General features: G+C 46.1%; 1 protein-coding gene across 1 annotated transcript in view; it reads left to right on the top strand.

Annotated features, from left to right (window-relative positions):
• Positions 1-22,218, top strand: part of MAT1A (methionine adenosyltransferase 1A) — a 133,496-nt gene that overhangs the window by 52,052 nt on the left and 59,226 nt on the right. The window contains exons 2-4 of the mRNA XM_073596875.1: positions 13,452-13,529; positions 16,260-16,382; positions 16,509-16,621. Coding sequence (XP_073452976.1) covers positions 13,452-13,529; positions 16,260-16,382; positions 16,509-16,621 — 314 coding nt within the window. The remainder of the gene's footprint in view (positions 1-13,451; positions 13,530-16,259; positions 16,383-16,508; positions 16,622-22,218) is intronic.

The following is a 22,218-nucleotide window of genomic DNA, read 5'->3' as shown; positions in this document are numbered from 1 at the left end:
AGGAACTGCGTTCAGGAATGTCCCAGGCTCCATAGCTAGCTTAGATAGTAGGGCCTGCAGCCTCCCGACAAGAGAGGCTTCCCTTTGCATAACTGGGATAGGTGGGAGGCTTGGCCTGGTCTTGTTTACACCCTTGTTTTTAGGGCCCATTAGGTTTGAGGGAAGAGGAGCACTTCTACTGAGCTGGGGCTGTTCACCCCACACCACCTATTACTGTCTCCTTGCAGGGAGTGACTCTGGAATGGGAAGTACTGTGGGTGATAAGTCAGACACACATTTATAACAAGGGTCCCAGGGAGTCACTCCACACACACAGCAGCCAGGGCAGCCAGTCACTCTTAGGATGTCAGCAGACACTCACCCAGGCCACTGGACAGGGGATGTTGTGGAAGCCAGAGAAGTTATGGTCTCATGGCCGCGGGCACCATCCGCCTGCACCGCTGCTCCCCCTCGATCCAGTCGGGTCCACAGGGAGGTAGGAGCAGTAGGTGGGAGCTAGGAGCGCAGTGTGGACTCAACGCCCGCACTCCACAGCACTGTTTGTATAGGGAAATCTGGCCTAATGAGCGGATTGTGGGAACACCGAAGGCCGCGGCCCATGCTCCGGCCACTCTATGCATGGCAAACGGATCATGTAGATGTAGCTATGATCCAGACCCAATCAGGTCCTACCAATTTGGAGACCAGTAATATGCCATTACCCACACCAAGGGAGAATACAGTATACACATATGATTACTCTGAATATGATGATATTGGGACACCACAGAACAATAGCCAATACCATGTGGTTCAAAATAAAAGAGGGAAAAATAAGAGAGGACGAGGAAGAAGGGGTAGTTACCACCAGTGTCCCTATAGGTATTATAAGCAAAATAGAACCTCTGGGAACAATGAACCCCACAATGGCCCTAATCACTATCAGAGTAATTACTACCAGGTTTCTGAACACAATGGGGCTTATGCAAATAGAGGTAATTGCCCTAATTACTATCAGAATAATTACCAACAGATTTCTGAACATAATGCTGTTTATCCCAATAGAGGTAGGTTCCCACAACAATATGGGAATCAGTTAACCCCCCATAATCGGTTTTCACCATTGCAACACCAAGGCCCCCGGAGGGGGGGGGATTTTCAGAGAGCCCCGAGAGGGACAGGGAGGGGAGTGCCTTTTGTTCCGCCCAACCCGGGGGGTTGTCAGGGTGCAGCTCCACAACAAACAACCCATGACAGTGGACAATTAAGGAGAAGAAAAACAAGAAAGAAAGGAGAGGAGGCAAGAGGATATAAAAGAGTAAAACCCCAATAGGGACCGGGATTTATAACCTCAGTGGCACACCTTAAAATGAAGAGGAGATTCGGGTGTTGGACAGAGGTTTGAAATATGCTCCGACTCGTAATTTGAATACGTTTCAAACATACATTATTTTGCAAAAATATATTAGGAGTTTGAACATTAAGAAATATTTTCTTTCTAGCCCAGCCACTAGGACAGTTTCCGTACCAGAAAGAGTTCCTCCTAGCTACCATTCTAATCTTCGCAATAAGTCTGTCTTTAACCCTCCCAATGCAGACACCAAGCATTTGGACATCTTCAGAAATATGAATGTTAAAGGTTTAGAACTACTTAAAATATGAAAGGTTAATGATCCCTCATATATTAACCACTTCCCGCCCGGCCTATAGCAGAATGACGGCCGGGCGGTGGTTCAGTTATCCTGACTGGGCATCTTATGACGTCCTGCAGGATAACAGCCGCCACGCGCCTTTGGGGTCGCACATAACGGCGATCGGTGGTGCGGTCTGTCAGTCTGACACACCGCTACATCGATGTCAGCAAAGAGCCTCCGACGAAGGCTCTTTACCACATGATCAACCATGTTCAATCACAGCTGATCACGATGTAAACAGGAAGAACCATTGATTGGCTTTTCCTCACTCGCGTCTGACAGACGCGAGTAGACGAAAGCCGATTGGTGGCTCTCCTGACAGGGGGGGGTCTGTGCTGATTGTTTATGAGTGCAGCCCCCCTCGGATCCCACCCAGGACCACCATCATGCCGCCCAGGACCACCAGGTTGGCCATTCACACTGGACCACCAGGTTTGCCCCCCTTAGACCACCAGGGAAATGCAAATCTGTGCCAAGGCAGCTGCCAATGAATGCCCAGGCAGCTGCCAATTAGTGCCCACTCACAATGCCTACCACTGCCAGTGCCACCAGGGATGCCTATCAGTGCCACAAATCATTACCGCGTATCAGTACCCATCAATGCCCATCAGTGCCACGTATCAATGCCCATCAGTGCCCAGCAGTGCCGCCTATCAGTGCCCAGCAGTGCCGTCTATCAATGCCACCCATAAGTACCCATCTTTACAGCCTTTCAGCGCCCATCAGTGTTGCCTATCAGTGCCCATCAGTGCCGCATATCAGTGCCCATCGTCGGTGCCTGTCAGTGCCCGCTCATTGGTGCCACCTTATCAGTGCCCGTCAGTGCTGCCTTATCAGTGCCCATCAGTGAAGGAGAAAACTTACTTATTTACAAAATTTTATAACAGGAACAAAAGCAAAACTTATTTTTTCAAAATTTTCGGTCTTTTTTTATTTGTTTAGCAATAAAAAAAAACGCAGCGGTGATCAAATACCACCAAAAGAAAGCTCTATTTGTGGGAACAAAATGATAAAAATTTTATTTGGGTATAGTGTAGCATGACCGTGCAATTGTCATTTAAACAGCGACAGTGCAGAAAGCTGAAAATTGGCTTGGGCAGGAAGGTGTATAAGTGCCTGGTATTAAAGTGGTTAAGAATGGTATAAAATCATTAAGTGATAGGAAGGATCTGGTGGTACGTCCAGCGGACAAAGGAGGGGTCTGGTTGTGTTAAGCAAGGTATTTTATAAAAACAAAATGGAGAACTTACTTAGTGATGTCAATACATATAGAGTACTGACTAAGAACCCCATTGTCAGGAGCCAGGGAGCGCCTCCGCTCGCCGGGCTCCGGTGCGCATGCGACGGGACGGGCGCTTCGCCGCACACCCGTCCGCGGCCTGATGGTGCGGCGCACGCGGGTGCACGGCGGTCCTCGAGTGTGCGCCGTCGCCCGTGCGGGTGCCCGGTAGCGCGTCACACTGACGCGCTCGCCGGGCAGGGAGACTATATCTGACGGTTCCAGCGCCCAGTCGGGTTGCTGGTTTGTCGTCAGCTCTCCCTGTTCCTTTTGCCTGTGTTTACCTTGTGACCTGCCTGACTTGTGTACCGAACCCTTAGCTTGCCTGAAACACCACTCTTCCGGATTGCCCCTGTACCTTTCTGCCTGCTCTGTGTACTGAACCCTGGACTGTTAACCACTACTCTGCTGGATTATCCTGTTCATAACCTGCCTGATCTGTGTACCAAACCCCTGGCCTGTTTAACTACTACTCTGCTGGACTTTCCTGTTAATAACCTGCCTGATCTGTGTACCAAACCCCTGGCCTGTTTAACTACTACTCTGCTGGACTCTCCTGTTAATAACCTGCCTGATCTGTGTACCAAACCCCTGGCCTGTTTAACTACTACTCTGCTGGACTCAAATGTTACATACCTGCCTGATCTGTGCACCGAACCCTGGCCTGTTTAACCACCACTCTGCTGGATCTTGTGACACCCTGATTACCACTTGCTTGTTCCCTAACCTCTGCTTGCATTTTCAGTTCTGCTTCTACGGACCCCAGGACACCCGCTTCCAGCCTAGGTACCCACTATCTACCGGAAGCCCGTGCCTCCGCGTGCCCTGAGCCTTCCGTACCCACTTCGGGGGTCTGGGTGCGCGTGGTCGTAAGGGCGAGCCGCTCTCGGCATCTCGGCCTCGGTGAGTATTTGTTCGTGACAGTACAAACCAGCCAGATGTCCGAGGCCGACAGAGCGCGCTCTCCTCTGGAGATCCTGTGCCAACAAGTATCTACCCTCGCTGACTCCGTACAGAAGTTACAAGAAGGTTATACACAAATTGATAACCGTCTTCAGCAGATCACCGGGTCACTACCCTCCGCAGCCGCAGCTCCTGCACCCAGCAGTGGGGGTTCACTTCCCCAAGCTCCGGCCAACCCCACTGTGGTCATGGCCCTTCCTGAGCCCAGGGTTCCTACACCTGAACGGTTCTCGGGGGACCGCAAGAAGTTTAGGGCTTTTAAAAACGCATGTTCCCTCTACTTCGCTCTACAGCCGAGAACCTTCTCCTCGGAAATCGTCAAGGTAGGGTTTGCGATTTCCTTGCTATCCGAAGAACCCCAGGCTTGGGCACACAGCCTAATGGAACAGAGCAGTCCTGCCCTGAACACTATCGAGGCCTTCTTTGAGAGCATGACCCAGCTCTACGATGATCCGCAGCGTATGGCTACAGCTGAAGCTATCTTGCACCATCTGTCCCAGGGAAGAAGACCTATTGAGGACTATACTGTGGAGTTCCGTACGTGGGCGGCCGATACAAATTGGAACGAGACGGCCCTACGTTATCAATACCGTCAAGGCTTGTCCGAGTTACTCAAAGACGAGTTAGCTAGGATGGAGACTCCTGCTTCACTAGAGGAACTCATTCAAGCAGCTACGAAGCTCGATCGGCAACTTCGGGAGCGGCGCTCAGAACGGTTTCAGCTGCCACGCCCCACCTGGGCGTCGCCAAGGACTCACTCCACAGTATCCTCAACCTCATCTTCAGCTACCGCTGCATCGGTCCCTGAGGTCGAACCAATGCAGCTCGGCTTGGTCCGAGGTCCGTTAACCTCTGAAGAGAAGCAGCGCAGGCGACAATCTAACCTATGCCTCTACTGCGGAGGAACCGGACACTTCCTACGCAGCTGCCCGATCAGGCCCAGTAAGTTCTCTCAGTCAAATGTATTGAACTATCCAAACAATAACATTCCCAAGGCTTATGTGATGTTGTTTATTTCCCTACAGCTTCCGGAAAGGGAGATTCGCTTGCAGGCCATCGTTGATTCCGGAGCATGCAGTTGTTTCATAGATTCTGCCTTGGCGCATAGTTTGAAGATTCCTTTACAAACTAAAGAGCAGGATCTACAAATACATTTGGCCGACGGATCCCTTCCTCGCTCAGGTCCCATCACCCAGGAGACCCAACCTATTTCAGTAATCACAGATTCCGGCCACCGGGAGTTCTTACGGCTTGACTTAATTCATTCTCCAATCTTTCCCGTCATACTTGGCCTACCCTGGCTACAAGCTCACGATCCACTAATTAAATGGAGTACCAAGACAGTATCCTTCTCCTCTCAGTATTGCTCTCAGCACTGCCTGCTCCCGGATCCCAAAGTTTGCGCCACAATGGTGGCACCACCAGGCAATCTCCAACACGTCCCCTCCGAGTACCTTGAGTTTCAAGAGGTTTTCAGTAAACAAATGGCTGACCGCCTACCACCTCACCGGGCCTACGACTGTCCAATTGACCTTCTTCCCGGATCCGAGATTCCATTCGGTCGGATTTTCCCTCTTTCAGAAACCGAGCTGGAGGCTCTAAAGCAGAATATAGACGAAAACCTTAAGAAAGGCTTCATCCGCCCTTCATCTTCACCCGCCGGAGCGTGTATCTTTTTCGTTGGGAAGAAAGACGGTACCTTAAGACCCTGCGTAGATTATCGACAGCTTAACAACATCACAATTAAGAACCGGTATCCGTTACCGCTCATTCCCGAGTTATTCCAGAGGTTCCGATCAGCTAAGGTGTTCTCTAAACTTGATCTCCGAGGGGCCTACAATCTCGTCAGGATCAGGGCTGGAGATGAATGGAAGACGGCTTTTAGATCCAGATTCGGGCACTTCGAGTATTTAGTGATGCCATTCGGACTCTGCAACGCTCCAGCCACCTTTCAACATCTAGTGAATGACATATTCCGACAATATTTAGATGACTTCCTTGTGGTATATCTGGACGATATTCTTATCTTCTCCCCTACGCTAGAGATGCACAAGAGGCACGTTAAAAAGGTTCTTGCCATTCTTCAACAACACAAGCTATACCTGAAAGCTGAAAAGTGCGAGTTCGAGAAATCAACCATACAGTTCCTGGGATTCATACTTTCAACCAATGGGGTCGCAATGGACCCACAGAAGATTCAGGCAATTCAAGAATGGCCGGCTCCATCTAACAAGAAAGGAGTACAGAGGTTTATAGGATTCGCCAATTTCTATCGGAAATTTATTGTTGGATTCTCGACCATCGTGGCACCTATTACCCAATTAACCCGGCAACACAGTTCTTTTCAGTGGTCCGCAGCTGCTCAAGAGGCTTTCCTTAAGTTAAAGAAATTGTTCAGTTCCGCTCCAATCCTCTGCCATCCTGACCCGACTCAACCCTTCGTACTGGAGGTGGACGCATCGGAAATCGCAACTGGAGCAATTCTTTCCCAGAGACAGGGACCAAAGGCCATCCTACACCCGGTAGCTTTCGCTTCTCGGAAACTCAGTCCACCGGAACTCAACTACGATGTGGGTGACAGAGAGCTGCTGGCTATAAAGTTCGCTTTAGAGGAATGGAGGTATCTGCTGGAGGGGGCAGTACACCCGGTTATGATCTTTTCTGATCACAAGAATCTCGAGTACCTCAGAACAGCAAGACGGTTAAAACCCCGCCAAGCCCGTTGGGCTCTCTTCTTTTCTCGCTTCAATTTCCATATAGCATACAGACCTGGGGCAAAGAACGGGAAAGCCGATGCCCTTTCACGGATGTTTTCCGCAGACTCTCAAATACCAACACCCAGCACGATCCTCTCTCCTCAAAATTTCCTCGGACTAACTCAGGCAGACTTAATATCATCCATCAAATTTTCATCAGGCGCATGTACAGAACCAGCAGTGCATTCCTTGAAAAGATACGAAGATCTCTTCTGGATTAAAGGAAAAAATATTTGTACCACAAGTGACTCGGCCCTTAGCCCTTCAGATGTGTCATGATCACAAGATGGCAGGACATTTTGGGAATAAGAAAACGGCTGAACTTCTTTCTCGTTCTTTTTGGTGGCCAGGATGGAGAAGGGATTGTAAGGAATATGTGGCGTCCTGTTCCCTGTTCCAGCGGAACAAGGGCCAAAACACCAAATCCTGGGGTCTGCTCAGACCTTTGCCCATCCCGGAACGGCCATGGGCTGATGTGTCCATGGATTTCATTGTTGACCTACCCGTCTCAGAGAATTTCTCCACCATCCTTGTCGTTGTCGACCGCCTTTCCAAGATGGCCCATTTTCTGCCTATGAGGGGTACTCCCTCTGCTGTAGACACAGCCAACATCTTTCTAAAGGAGGTGTCCAATTCACGTCCAAATTCTGGAAGGAACTCTGCAAGGTATTGGGTATCAACATTTGTCTTTCTTCGGCCTATCATCCCCAAAGCAATGGCCAGACGGAGAGGACCAACCAGACGTTAGAGCAATACCTCCGCTGCTTCTGCTCGGGTTCTCAGGATGATTGGGCGAGCCTCCTCTCCTACGCTGAATTTGCGTACAATAACTCAATCCATGCCTCTACCAACCAGACTCCCTTCTGGACCAATTGCGGGTTCCATCCCACATCCTTTGCTAACAATATTCCTGAAACGGCAGTCCCTGCAGTCCAGGATAGGATAATTTCGTTGCAATCTAACTTTCAGAGAATTCAAGACACACTACGCAAAACCCAGGAGGACTACAAGAAACAGTACGACCGGGGCAGAAAGGCAAACCCAAAATTTGACGTAGGAGACGAGGTCTGGCTGTCCACCGTTAATCTGAGATTACCACTGCCATCTCGAAAGCTTTGGCCTAAATTCATTGGGCCTTTTCAAGTCAGGAGGATCATCAACCCTGTGGCTGTTGAGTTGGCCCTTCCCAAGACATATCGGATTCACCCCGTTTTCCATGTGTCACTATTGAAGCCTGTGGTGCCTAGTCCTTTTCCGGGAAGAAGAGAACCCCCTCCTCCGCCAGTCAGAATCGATGGCGAGAATGAATTCGAAGTGGAATCCATTTTAGGTTGTAGAAAGAGGGGCAGGCAGCTACAGTACCTGATTCAATGGAAGGGGTATCCACCCGAAGATAATTCTTGGGAGCCCGCCAGGAATCTGCACGCTCCACAGTTAATTCAAACGTTTCATCAAGATCATCCGGAATTGATGGCCAGCCTTGGCGTCCAGTGTCCGCCCTTAGGAGGGGGGCACTGTCAGGAGCCAGGGAGCGTCTCCGCTCGCCGGGCTCCGGTGCGCATGCGAACGGGACGGGCGATTCGCCGCACACCCGTCCGCGGCCTGATGGTGCGGCGCGCGCGGGTGCACGGCGGTCCTTGTGTGCGCGCCGTCGCCCGTGCGGGTGCCCGGTAGCGCGTCACACTGACGCGCTCGCCGGGCAGGGAGACTATATCTGACGGCTCCAGCGCCCAGTCGGGTTGCTGGTTTGTCGTCAGCTCTCCCTGTTCCTTGTGCCTGTGTTTACCTTGTGACCTGCCTGACTTGTGTACCGAACCCTTAGCTTGCCTGAAACACCACTCTTCCGGATTGCCCCTGTACCTTTCTGCCTGCTCTGTGTACTGAACCCTGGACTGTTAACCACTACTCTGCTGGATTATCCTGTTCATAACCTGCCTGATCTGTGTACCAAACCCCTGGCCTGTTTAACTACTACTCTGCTGGACTTTCCTGTTAATAACCTGCCTGATCTGTGTACCAAACCCCTGGCCTGTTTAACTACTACTCTGCTGGACTCTCCTGTTAATAACCTGCCTGATCTGTGTACCAAACCCCTGGCCTGTTTAACTACTACTCTGCTGGACTCAAATGTTACATACCTGCCTGATCTGTGCACCGAACCCTGGCCTGTTTAACCACCACTCTGCTGGATCTTGTGACACCCTGATTACCACTTGCTTGTTCCCTAACCTCTGCTTGCATTTTCAGTTCTGCTTCTACGGACCCCAGGACACCGCTTCCAGCCTAGGTACCCACTATCTACCGGAAGCCCGTGCCTCCGCGTGCCCTCAGCCTTCCGTACCCACTTCGGGGGTCTGGGTGCGCGTGGTCGTAAGGGCGAGCCGCTCTCGGCATCTCGGCCTCGGTGAGTATTTGTTCGTGACACCCATGTTACAGTACAAGGAAGAGCTACACTTTCTGATCGAGAAAGGGAAACATGTAGAGTTCTGAGTAAGAAGGAAGAACTATATTTAGATCCTTTGTTTTGTCGAACACCTATAATTTATTTTTTGCCTAAAGTTCACAAAGATAGAGTCAATCCACCTGGGAGGCCTATAATGAATGGTATTGACCCTCTTCGAGGCTGGGTCAATAAATAGACACTTTTCTTCAGCCTTTGGCCATTAAAACGAATGCATTTTTGAAAGATACAAAGCACATTATTCAAATTCTTGAAACTTTAACAGTCTCCTCCTCAAGTTTTCTGATTACAGCTGATGTCAGCTGTCTCTACACCATCATTGGCCAAGAGGATGCCTAATCCTTGGTACAGTGGGCCTTCAGCACATCTGGTCTATCCAGAAGACATAAGAATTTTTTGCTTGATAGCGTGAGGTTCTGCTTATCGAGGAATTATTTCTGGTATGGCAGACAATTCTATCTCCAAACCAGGGGAGTAGCGATGGGGGCATGGTTTGCTCCCAGTGTAGCCAACCTTTTGATGGCGCACTGAGAAGAAGAAGCCATTTTTAAGAACAGACCCCCTGAGCTTGTCTGCTACCAGAGGTATATTGATGATCTCATCATGGTATGGGATGGAGATAAGTCTGGTCTGGATACATTTATGCAGAAACTTAATGCCAACAGTAAAAATATAGTTTTGACTTCGAATGTCAGTATTGACCGAATGGTCTTCCTTGATATATCTAAGGATGGAGATCGAGTCAAGACGACTAACCATTTCAAACCCACAGACCGCAATGTCTTCATCCCATTGGGGAGTTGTCATCATAGCAGGTGGCTTTTTAACATCCCCAGGGGAACATTTACACGCCTAAGGCAAAATTGTTCATATGAGGGGGATTATGTCCCGCAAGTTTTGTCTACCCAGTTTTTGCAGAAGGGGTATGACAAGCTTGCCTTAGACAGAGAGATTTAAACGGTTCAGAATCTGGATAGGAAAATATTGGCATCTAAGGCTTAATGTACACGTTAATGTAGGACGTTTTTACAACCTCTCCTGAACTATTCAACTTGACAGATAGTAACCCTCGTTTAAAATGTCAGTTTTGCCGCGTTTAATGCCCCAAGGTCTAATCAGAGCTCAGATCAGACTGGAAGGATCTTTGAGTCTGGAGATAAGAATAGCAAACCTCTGGCAAATTTGGTTGTGGACTCTAAAATGCAAACAGTGGTGTCTAAAATTTGTTGCTCAGATGGCAGAATCGTCTCTGATTCCGATCAAATCTTGAATGAATTTAAAATTTTCTATGAAAATCTCTATACAGGACTCCCCAGTTGGCCCAATGAGCGGCTTGCAGAGTATCTACAGTCCTTACATTCACCCACTCTATCTCAGGAGGACTATGAGTTCCTGGATAAGGATTTTACTGCCAAAGAAATAGAAGCGGCGATTCGCTTGTTTTCCAGCAGGAAAAAACCTGGTAAATGGTACAAAATGTATGCAGCCCTGCTAGCACCTAAACTTTTACAGATTTATGCTGATTGTAAAGAACAGATGTCCTTACCCCCTTCCGTGTACCAGGCCCATATTGTTTTAATCCTTAAACCTGGTAAGGATAAATCCCAGTGTGCCTCATACAGGCCGATTTCTATACTAAATTATGACTTAAAGATAACCAAAATTCTGGCAACTCGGTTGCAGACGACTCTCCCATCTTTGGTCAACATCGCTTAAACTGCCAGGAAAATTGAAGGATATCAACTTACGCAGAGTAGTTACTCACCTGCAATTGCCTTCTTCTGAGAGTTCCACTAGGGTACTGGTGGCATTGGACATAGAGAAGGCATTTGATTCGGTGACCTGGCCTTATATGTCCTCGGTTCTGGAAGTCATGGGATTTGGGGTTGAATTCTGTAGGTGGATTGAAATTCTATATAGGTGCCCGACAGCACGGATTAAACTGGATGGCATCCTCTCATCCCCCTTCACAATTGGCATAGGCCCTTAGACAAGTGAACATGGTCAGGGGCATTCAGGTTGGCTCCGTGCATGAAAAATTAGCCATGTACGTGGACCATTTCCCCAATCTCCCTTTAGTATGGACAAACAGAATTAAATACCTGGGAATCTACATTTCCTCATCTACTGCTAATTACTATACATTGAATCTAGCTCCATTAATACAAAACATGAAAGCTAGACTGAATGCGTGAGCTCATCTCCCCCTTTCCCTGATTGGACGAATTAATGTATTTAAGATGAAGTTCTTACCTGCTTTTCCCTTTGTTCTTAGACATTCCCCTGTGTGGATACCCAGAAAGGTTTTCTGCTTAATAAATACTGCCCTGCTTTCCTTTCTCTGGGGCGCAGGCCTGCCGAGATTCAAGCTGACAGTGCTGCAGAGACCTTGGAAGGAGGGCGGTTTGGCTTGTTCTGACCTGCATAAATACTTCTTGGTGGCCCAGGTTTTTGCAGCTTAGGCATGCTTTTAGTACTTAATTTGAAAACTTTCAAGTGGCTTTTTATACTTCGACTTTGGAGGATCTACTCAGAGACGAATCTATGAACAAGCCTTTGTCCAACATTTACAAAGAATTGTTGCCTAATTTACATACAGGACTTGACACTCTTAAGGCTAAATGGGTGGAAGACTTCCCTGCTCTGGATACGGAGGATTGGGAAGAAGCGTGGGAATGTTCCTTCACACAATTTGTTTCTGCAAGGGATAGACTAACACAGTTTAAGATTATGCATAGGGTGTATTACACACCCACATGTTTACATAAAATATACCCGTCTATCTTAGCTTTCTGCTGGAGGTATATTGCACCATCAGTGGGTTTTATTCATGTATTCTGGACCTGTCCCCAAATAAAAAAAATTTGGAAGGAGGTCGCTACAGTCATTTCCACTGTTACCACCATCCAGATCCCACTGATGGTGGAGGTGTGCCTGATGGGTCTTGTCGATCCTCTGGCTCATAGTCGTGCAGTCAGAACCCTCCTAGGATTATTAGTCTCTTATGCACGCAAGGCAGTGGCGTCCCTAGGGGGGCCACCATGTGCCCCCCCAATTAAAAAAAAATAATATAATTTTTTTTTTTTTTTACAAAAAGGCAATGTCTAAGAGGGAGAGCGTCCCCAGTCAGCTCCTGCGGGTGATTCCTCCCCCCTCCCTCTGCTTGCTGACACTGCATAATGCGAGAGCTCACAAACCACGGCCGCCCGATCTGCTCCTTCCCCTGCATCCTCATTGGCAGGGAGAAGAGCAAGTTGCAGGAAGGACTCCACCAGGACTCTCAGTTACTGAAAAAACAGACTGATTTCTCCTATCCTTAGGACAGGAGAACCAGCCTGTAAATTCCAAAAGATGCCAGACCAGCGCTGTCAATAGCAGGGGCAGGACAGCAAGAAGAGGCTGGGGAACCCTGCAGTGGCAGAACACCAGGGCCCGGTGGCAAGACAACCTTGCTGGTGACATATATCTCTTGTTTTCTGACACCCCTGGGGGGGGGGGGCAATACAGTAGGAAGGGAGCTCACTGCAGAACGTGTGAAAGGGCCATTGTGGGATCGTAGTAAAGGGCCCCAGGATATATATATAGATATATATCTATATATGTAGATATATATCTAGATAGATAGATAGATAGATAGATAGATAGATAGATAGATAGATAGATAGATAGATAGATAGATAGATAGATAATTGCATTTTATAGTTGCCCCCCTACTTTTGTCCCTGCCCCCCCATGTGCCTCCCCTAAATATGAAAGCTGGAGACGCCACTGACGCAAGGCCATAGTGCTCCAGTGGAAATCCTCTGCTGCACCATCCGTTAATCTTTGGAAAAGGTTAATTAACACTTCCCTTCCATTGTACAAGGCCACTTACTTGTCCAGAGGTTGTGCTTAAAAATTCACAAAATGTGGGACATATGGGTGGAATCCCCGTCTACAAATGTGGACTCTCTAGATGACTAGGATATACTCCGTATAGTAATTCACCATTTCTCAGTTAACAGGACTTTGATCTCATGTTACACTAGCCAGATACGTTTCTGGGTATCTCAGTTCTGAGAGAGTATTTATCTTCATAGTGAGCTAGGCTCTGAAGATTTGTCGGGAAAGACATATATGTTTCAACCTGCCTAGGTGGTTCAAGTGTAAAAAGTTTTTATTGGTTGTTTCTAGTTTTTGTGTTAGTTTTTTCAATGTTTGAACCTGGGTATGCCCAATAGGCTCTATTTTGTACCTCATACTTAAAATATTGCAATAAAAACAATTTTCAAAAAAAAAAATTGCTCTTTTATAATTCATATAACATTTTCTTTCTGCAGACAAGATCTGTGATCAGATAAGTGATGCCGTTCTAGATGCTCATTTACGGCAAGATCCTGATGCTAAGGTTGCTTGTGGTAAGTAGTGTTCATAGCATTGGTAGTTTCAAAATTGCAAAATTGATACACTGTTATACAGTATAAATATTTTAAATAAATGCTAAATTATTGTAAGCAGTCAATTCTTAACCTAAAGAAGTAGTGCCAGAAGTTAAAAATCTCTCAGGGGACCCAGTATACACAGCACTTGGTCCCATTCAAATCTATGCAGTGGCTGTTGAGCAGAGTGATCAAAAAGCAGCGAAGCAAAGTCTGATCATGATACTCTGCAACTACTGCGCAGCATTGAACAACATACTGTATATCTGCTACTTACTCCAGTCTCTCTCCCCAGGTAGGCGGGTCTGGGCTCGGCTGGAGATTGGAATACTAGTAGATTCCCCCTGCTGACTGCCCCCCCATTGTGCCCCCTCCCCTCCACAGCACTGCCGGATGCCCTCCTCTCCCAACAGCTGCTATGGGGGATGTTTCAGGATGGAGAGCAGGGGAAGGGGCCAATGCATATGCCATTTACTGGCCCCTTCCTTTTCTAAATGAACACAGTGAGTTATCTGTACTGATCTCTCACTGTGTTCTTTCACAACTAAAGCATTGTAAATTGTGTTAGTATGATTCTGTTTGTTATTGGACAGGAAGCCGCTCTGTTCATTCACTGTGCAGTGCAACTGAAGCTGCAGAGAAAGGGACTGGAGAATCTTTGTCCTCAGTGGCCTTTTCTGTCTCAAAAGTGAGACATCAGGGGTTTTTAGACTCCTGATATTTCACCAAAGCTCCTCAACAGGGCTTCTAAAAAATAGTAAAACAATAATAAAAATAAATAAAAAAATTCTGACATCATCCACTGTCCTACTGACACCAACCTCTGCCCTACTGACAACATCCACTGCTCTACTGACATTGTCCATGTTTTATTATGCCCTAAAATGTCTATTTATAATTGTTTATAAAAGTGTGTGTGTATATATATATATATATATATATATATATATATATATATATAGTGCCTTGCAAAAGTATTCACCCCCCTTGGCTTTTTACCTATTTTGTTACATTATAGCCTTTAGTTCAATGTTTTTTTTTTTAATCTGAATTATATGTGATGGATCAGAACACAATAGTCCAAGTTGGTGAAGTAAAATTAGAAAAATATATACATAAAACAATTTTTCAGAAATAAAAAAACGATAATTGGCATGTGCGTATGTATTTACCCCCTTTGTTATGAAGCCCATAAAAAGCTCCTGTGCAACAAATTACCTTCAGAAGTCTCATAATTAGTGAATTGATGTCGACCTGTGTGCAATCTAAGTGTCACATGATCTGTCATTACATATACACACCTTTTTGAAAGGCCCCAGAGGCGGCAACACCTAAGCAAGAGGCACCACTAACCAAACACTGCCATGAAGACCAAGGAACTCTCCAAACAAGTAAGGGACAATGTTTTTGAGAAGTACAAGTCAGGGTTAGGTTATAAAAAAATATCCAAATCTTTGATGATCCGTAGGAGCACAATCAAATCTATCATAACCAAATGGAAAGAACATGGCACAACAACAAACCTGCCAAGAAACGGCCGCACACCAAAACTCACGGACCAGGCAAGGAGGGAATTAATCAAAGAGGCAGCACAGAGACCTAAGGTAAACCTGGAGGAGCTGCAGAGTTCCACAACAGAGACTGGAGTATCTGTACAATAAGCCATACGCTCCATAGTGTTGGGCTTTATGGCAGAGTGGCCAGAAGAAAGCCATTACTTTCAGCATAAAACAAAATGGCACGTTTTGAGTTTGCGAAAAAAGGCATGTGGGAGACTCCCAAAATGTATGGAGGAAGGTGCTCTGGTCTGATGAGACTAAAATTTAACTTTTTGGTCATCAAAGAAAACGCTATGTCTGGCACAAACCCAACACATCACATCACCCAAAGAACACCATCCCCACAGTGAAACAGTGGTGGTGGCAGCATAATGCTGTGGGGATGTTTTTCAGAAGTTGGGACTAGGAAACTGGTCAGAGTTGAGGGAAAGATGGATGGTACTAAATATAGGGATGTTCTTGAGCAAAACCTTTATCACTCTGTGTGTGATTTGAGGCTAGGACAGAGGTTCACCTGCCAGCAAGACAATTACCCCAAACACACTGCTAAAGCAACACTTGGGTGGTTTAAGGGGAAACATGTAAATGTGTTGTAATGGACTAGTCAAAGCCCAGACCTCAATCCAATAGAAAATCTGTGGTCAGACTTAAAGATTGCTGTTCGCAAGTGCAAACCATCCAAATTGAAGGAGCTGGAGCAGTTTTGCAATGAGGAATGGGCAAAACTCCCAGTGGTAAGATGTGGCAAGCTCAAAGAGACTTATCCAAAGTGACTTGGAGCTGTCATAGCCACAAAAGGTGGCACTACAAAGTATTGACTTTAGGGGGGGGAATAGTTATGCACATTGAGTTTTTCTGTTAGTTTGTCCTATTTGTTGTTTGCTTCATAAATTAAAAAAAAACATCTTCAAAGTTGTGGGCATGTTTTGTAAATTAAATGATGCAAATCCTCAAACAATCCATGTTAATTCCAGGTTGTGAGGCAACAAAACACGAAAAATGCCAAGAGGGGTGAATACTTTTGCAAGGCACTGTGTGTGTATATATATATATATATATATATATATATATATATATATACATATATATATATATATACCACAAATAATAACCAACTTGAATTCATTAAATGTGACTCGTTATATTTCAGAGACAGTATGCAAAACTGGAATGGTTTTGCTCTGCGGTGAAATCACATCCCGAGCTGTTGTGGATTACCAGAAGGTAGTTCGAGACACCATCAAATACATTGGATACGATGACTCTGAAAAAGGTTAGAAAGCAATATATTTCCTGGCCCACAAATATTTAATTTTCATGAATACAGACACTCTTTCTTTTTTTTTCTTTACTGTATAAATGGTAAATCACTCAATGATATTTTGTTTCATTTATGTAGGTTTTGATTATAAGACATGCAACGTGCTTGTAGCTCTAGAACAACAGTCTCCAGATATTGCTCAAGGTGTACATTTAGATCGTAGAGAAGAAGATATTGGAGCTGGTGATCAGGTACTATAGTGTACTCATTTCTGCAATCAGTTCTAAGCTAAATATACAAGACATGGTTAACTATATCATTCTTTGCATACTTTGTACATTATTTGACACTACATTACAATATTTTCAATATTGCTTTGTCTTATTTGCACTTTGTCTTACTTTCCTCTAAATCAAAAAAGGAATCTTCTTTAAAGAGGAAGTAAACCCTAATGGTTTTTACTTCCTCTTTTGCTCACTGCAAAGCCTGCAAATGAAAATCATAATGGCTAGTATGCATCGCATACTAGCCCATTATGTGCCACTTACAGTATCTCACAAAAGTGAGTACACCCTTCACATTTTTGTAAATACTTTATTATATCTTTTCATGTAACAACCCTGAAGAAATGACACTTTGCTACAATATAAAGTAGTGAGTGTACAGCTTATATAACACTGTAAATTTGGTGTCCCCTCAAAATAACTCAACACACAGCCATTAATGTCTAAACTGCTGGCAACAAAAGTGAGTACACCTCTAAGTAAAAATGTCCAAATTGGGCCCAAAGTGTCAATATTTGTGTGGCCACCATTATTTTCCAGCACTGCCTTAACCCTCTTGGGCATGGAGTTCACCAGAGCTTCACAGGTTGCCACTGGAGTCCTCTTCCACTAATCCATGACGACATCACAGAGCTGGTGGATGTTAGAGACCTTGCGCTCCTACACCTTCCGTTTGAGGATGCCCCACAGATGCTAAATAGGGTTTAGGTCTGGAGACATGCTTGGCCAGTCCATCACCTTTACCCTCAGCTTCTTTAGCAAGGCAGTGGTTGTCTTGGAGGTGTGTCTGGGGTCGTTATTATGTTGGAATACTGCCCTGAGGCCCAGTCTCCGAAGGGAGGGGATCATGCTCTGCTTCAGTATGTCACAGTACATGTTGGCATTCATGGTTCCCTCAATGAACCGTAGCTCCCCAGCGTCAGCAGCACTCATGCAGCCCCAGACCATGCCATTTCCACCACCATGCTTGACTGTAGGCAAGACACACTTGTCTTTGTACTTCTCACCTGGCTGCCACCACACACTCTTGACACCATCTGAACCAAATAAGTTTATCTTGGTCTCATCAGACCACAGGACATGGTTCCAGTAATCCATGTCATTTGTCTGCATGTCTTCACAAAACTGTTTGCAGGCTTTCTTGTGCATCATCTTTAGAAGAGGCTTCCTTCTGGGATGACAGCCATGCAGACCAATTTGATGCAGTGTGCAGCGTATGGTCTGAGCACTGACAGGCTGACCCCCCACCCCTTCCACCTCTGCAGCAATGCTGGCAGCACTCATACGTCTATTTCCCAAAGACAACCTCTGGATATGATGCTGAGCGAGTACACTCAACTGCTTTGGTCGACCATGGCGAGGCCTGTTCTGAGTGGAACTGTCCTGTTAAACCGCTGTATGGTCTTGGCCACCGTGCTGCAGCTCGGTTTCAGGGTCTTAGCAATCTTCTTTTAGCCTAGGCCATCTTTATGTAGAGCAACAATTCTTTTTTTCAGATCCTCAGAGAGTTATTTGCCATGAGGTGACATGCTGAAATGAAATGCCAGTGACCAGTATGAGAGAGTGATAGTGATGATACTAAGTTTAACACACCTGCTCCCCATTCACACCTGAGACTTTGTAACACTAACGAGTCAAATGACACCGGCCAGGGAAAAGGGCCCAATTTGGACATTTTCACTTAGGGGTGTACTCACTTTTGTTGCCAGTGGTTTAGACATTAATGGCTGTGTGTTGAGTTATTTTGAGGGAATAGCAAATTTACACTGTTATACAAGCTGTACACTCACTACTTTACTACTCCGGCTCTGTGATTCACAGGAGACGCGTGACATCACTCCTGGGGTTACTCGCGCAGGGGAGCCGCGATTAACGGCATAGGCTAGGGAAGAAACAGCACTTAGTTTCGTTTCTTCCCTGCGCATGCACCGTTGGAATTTTCGGTGGACTACAAGTGAAATATCTCCTAAACAACGCACGTTTAGGAGATATTTCTACTACCTATAGGTAAGCCTTATTCTAGGCTTACCTATAGGTAGAAGTCCAAAAAGTGGGTTTACACCCACTTTAAAGACCAATCCCAGGTACAGATACTCCTCGTTTAATGACTTACCTGTTTAACGACCACTCGGACTTATGAGCAGCTCTCCCCACCCAAACAACGTGCTATGCATCATTGTATTGTACAGTACAGTACAGAATTTTTGTTTGTGTTCTTTGCTTATGCAAATTAAAACAACGTTATTGAGCTGGGGTTTTGTGTTTTAGACCCTTTTTTCACAGTACAGTACAATACAGTAGTTAAGAATGCTTAAAATATTGATTAATTGATTACTTGTGACTCCTCATTTTAGAACCAATTCGTTTAACGACCTGGTCGTTGGAACAGAACCTGGTCGTTAAGTGAGGAGTATCTGTATTGCAATTTGTGCATAGTTACATTGGTCCATCTTGGACAAGTTTAAGGATGTATGCACTATACTTGTGGGATCACTGTGGAAACCGGAAATCACTGTAATAGGCAGCTACTACAGTAATTGCTGCTAGTTTTCTGGTCTTGTGCACAGTACCCATTCAAGGAAAACTGTGCATTTTCTCAGTGAATATAAAGCTCTTTCCCATTGTATGGAGAGGCAGGGTGGGTGGTGAAGTCACAATCTCCACCTCGTCCAAACAGAGAACACTTTGCATTCATTGAGAAAATTGCAAGTATTCCCAATGAATATTAGAAGTGGCTGTTATAAGGTGAATGCTGTTTTTTTATTATAATCTGAATGCTGTTTTTTTATTATAATCTGAACCTCTGGGGGTGGCATCATTTTGATGCCATGTACAGTATGTGTTTGCAGAGTCATTGCCGAGTCATCCAATTATCTCTAGCAATTGCTTGGCTCAGGAATAGGGATGAGCCGAACACCCCCCGGTTCGGTTCGCACCAGAACCTGCGAACGGACCGAAAGTTCGCACGAACGTTAGAACCCCATTGACTTCTATGGGACTCGAACGTTCAAAATCAAAAGTGCTCATTTTAAAAACTAATTTGCATGGTATTGTCCTAAAAAGGGTTTGGGGACCCGGGTCCTACCCCAGGGGACATGTATCAATGCAAAAAAAACTTTTAAAAACGGCAGTTTTTTCGGGAGCAGTGATTTTAATGATGCTTAAAGTAAAAAAAAAAAAAAAGTGAAATATTCCTTTAAATATTGTACCTGAGGGGTGTCTATAGTATGCCTGTAAAGTGACGCGTGTTTCCCGTGTTTAGAACAGTCCCTGCACCAAATGTCATTTTTAAAGGAAAAAATCTCATTTAAAACTGCTTGCGGGTTTAATGTAATGTCGGGTCCTGGCAATATGGATGAAAATCAGTGAGACAAACGGCATGGGTACCCCCCAGTCCATTACCAGGCCCTTTGGGTCTTGTATGGATATTAAGGGGAACCCCACACCCAAATTAAAATAAGGAAAGGTGTGGGGCCACCAGGCCCTATATACTCTGAACAGCAGTATACAGGCGGTGCAAACAAGACAGGGACTGTAGGTTTGTTGTTAAGTAGAATCTCTCTGTAATTTTGAACGGGTACATTTTTAACGTGTTTAGCTCCAGCCAAAAAATCTTTTTTAAGCTTTTTGGAAAACATAGGGAAGGGTTATCACCCCTGTGACATTTGTTTTGCTGTCTTTCCTCCTCTTCAGAAGATTTCACCTCACTTTTTGTCCCAATGGATTGGAAAGCATCAGTGGAAAGGAGAAATGTTTTTCCCATATTAACTCTTACAGGAGAGAATTTCCCTTCCTAGGGGTAGATTTCATCTCACTTCCTGTTGTCTCCTTCCGTTTGCAAGTAGGAGTCGTTTGTAAGTTAGTTGTTTGAAAGTAGGGTCCTGCCCTATATACTCAGCAGAAATTTGGGCCTTAGGTGTTGCTGTGGCCACAACACTGTAAGCCCTCACAGGGCCCTGCTGTGAAATATTAGATCAAGAATTGTAATTACATGCCCCTGTTGAACAGGAGCTGAAAAATTAGGCCTTAGGCATTGGTGCTGGTGCCACAACACTGCAACCCCTCACAGACACTCTAGTTGGAACGCAGGAACGAGCCCTGCTGCAAAGTATTGCTTCAAAAATTGTAATTACACGCCCCTGTTAAACAAGGGCTGAAAAATTGGGCCTTAGGCACTGGTGCTGGTGCCACAACACTGCAACCCCTCACAGACACTCTAGTTGGAACGCAGGAACGAGCCCTGCTGCAAAGTATTGCATCAAAAATTGTAATTACACGCCCCTGTTAAACAGGGGCAGAAAAAATGGGCCTTAAGCACTGGTGCTGGTGCCACAACACTGCAACCCCTCACAGACACTCTAGTTGGAACGCAGGAACGAGCCCTGCTGCAAAGTATTGCATCAAAAATTGTAATTACACGCCCCTGTTAAACAGGGGCAGAAAAAATGGGCCTTAGGCACTGGTGCTGGTGCCACAACACTGCAACCCCTCACAGACACTCTAGTTGGAACGCAGGAACGAGCCCTGCTGCAAAGTATTACATCAAAAATTGTAATTACACGCCCCTGTTAAACAGGGGCTGAAAAATTGTGCCTTAGGCACTGGTGGTGGCGCCCAGAACCAAAAATGTTCTTACAAGCTATCAGCGTGATGATTGAGGAGGAAGAGGATAATTACTCAGGGATAGTCACTCAGCATCAGCATAGGCAGTCTTTGAAGGGATCTGAGATTTCAAAAAAAATTATTCAGTTACATCAGCATCAGGTGCTTGGTAGCTGGTGGTGATCCAAGACTGATTCATTTTTATGAAGGTCAGTCGATCGACCGAGTCAGTGGACAGACGCACCCTGTGATCGGTTACCACGCCTCCAGCAGCACTGAATGTGCGTTCCGAAAGAACGCTGGATGCAGGACAGGCCAGTAGCTCAATTGCATACTGTGCAAGCTCTGGCCAGTGATCCATCCTCAAGACCCAGTAACCCAGAGGATTTTCAGTGGGAAAGGTGTCCAAGTCTGATCTTGCCCCTAGGTATTCCTGCACCATGTAAAACAGACGCTGGCGATGGTTGCTGGAACCGATCATACCTTGGGGCTGCGGACCAAAAAATTGTCTGAACGCATCGATCAGACGGCCACCTTCTCCACCGCTCCTTCTTTGACTGACCGAAGCCTCAGCAACACGTTGTCCAGAAACAGGAGTTTGTAACTTCCCAGTCTCTGGGAACGCGTTGCACAGACCTTTCTGCAAGGCCTCCCGAAGATGTTTCATCCTCTGCTCCCTCTGCGATGGCAAGATAAGGTCCGCAACCTTACCCTTGTAACGTGGATCAAGGAGGGTTGCCAGCCAGTATTGGTCCTTCTCCTTGATACCACGAATACGAGGATCCTTACGCAGGCTTTGCAGGATCAGGGAGGCCATGCAGCGTAGGTTTGCTGAGGCATTCGGTCCGGAGTCCTCTGGGTCACTAAGGACGACATGGTCCGCAGCCACCTCCTCCCAGCCACGTACAAGTCCATGTGTTTCTTGGGACTGATCCCTTAAAGACTGCTGCTGATGCTGAGTG

Source organism: Aquarana catesbeiana, linkage group LG08 (assembly GCF_042186555.1).
Source record: "Aquarana catesbeiana isolate 2022-GZ linkage group LG08, ASM4218655v1, whole genome shotgun sequence".
NCBI classification, from domain to species: domain Eukaryota; kingdom Metazoa; phylum Chordata; class Amphibia; order Anura; family Ranidae; genus Aquarana; species Aquarana catesbeiana.
This window is presented reverse-complemented; position numbering and strand designations above follow the sequence as displayed.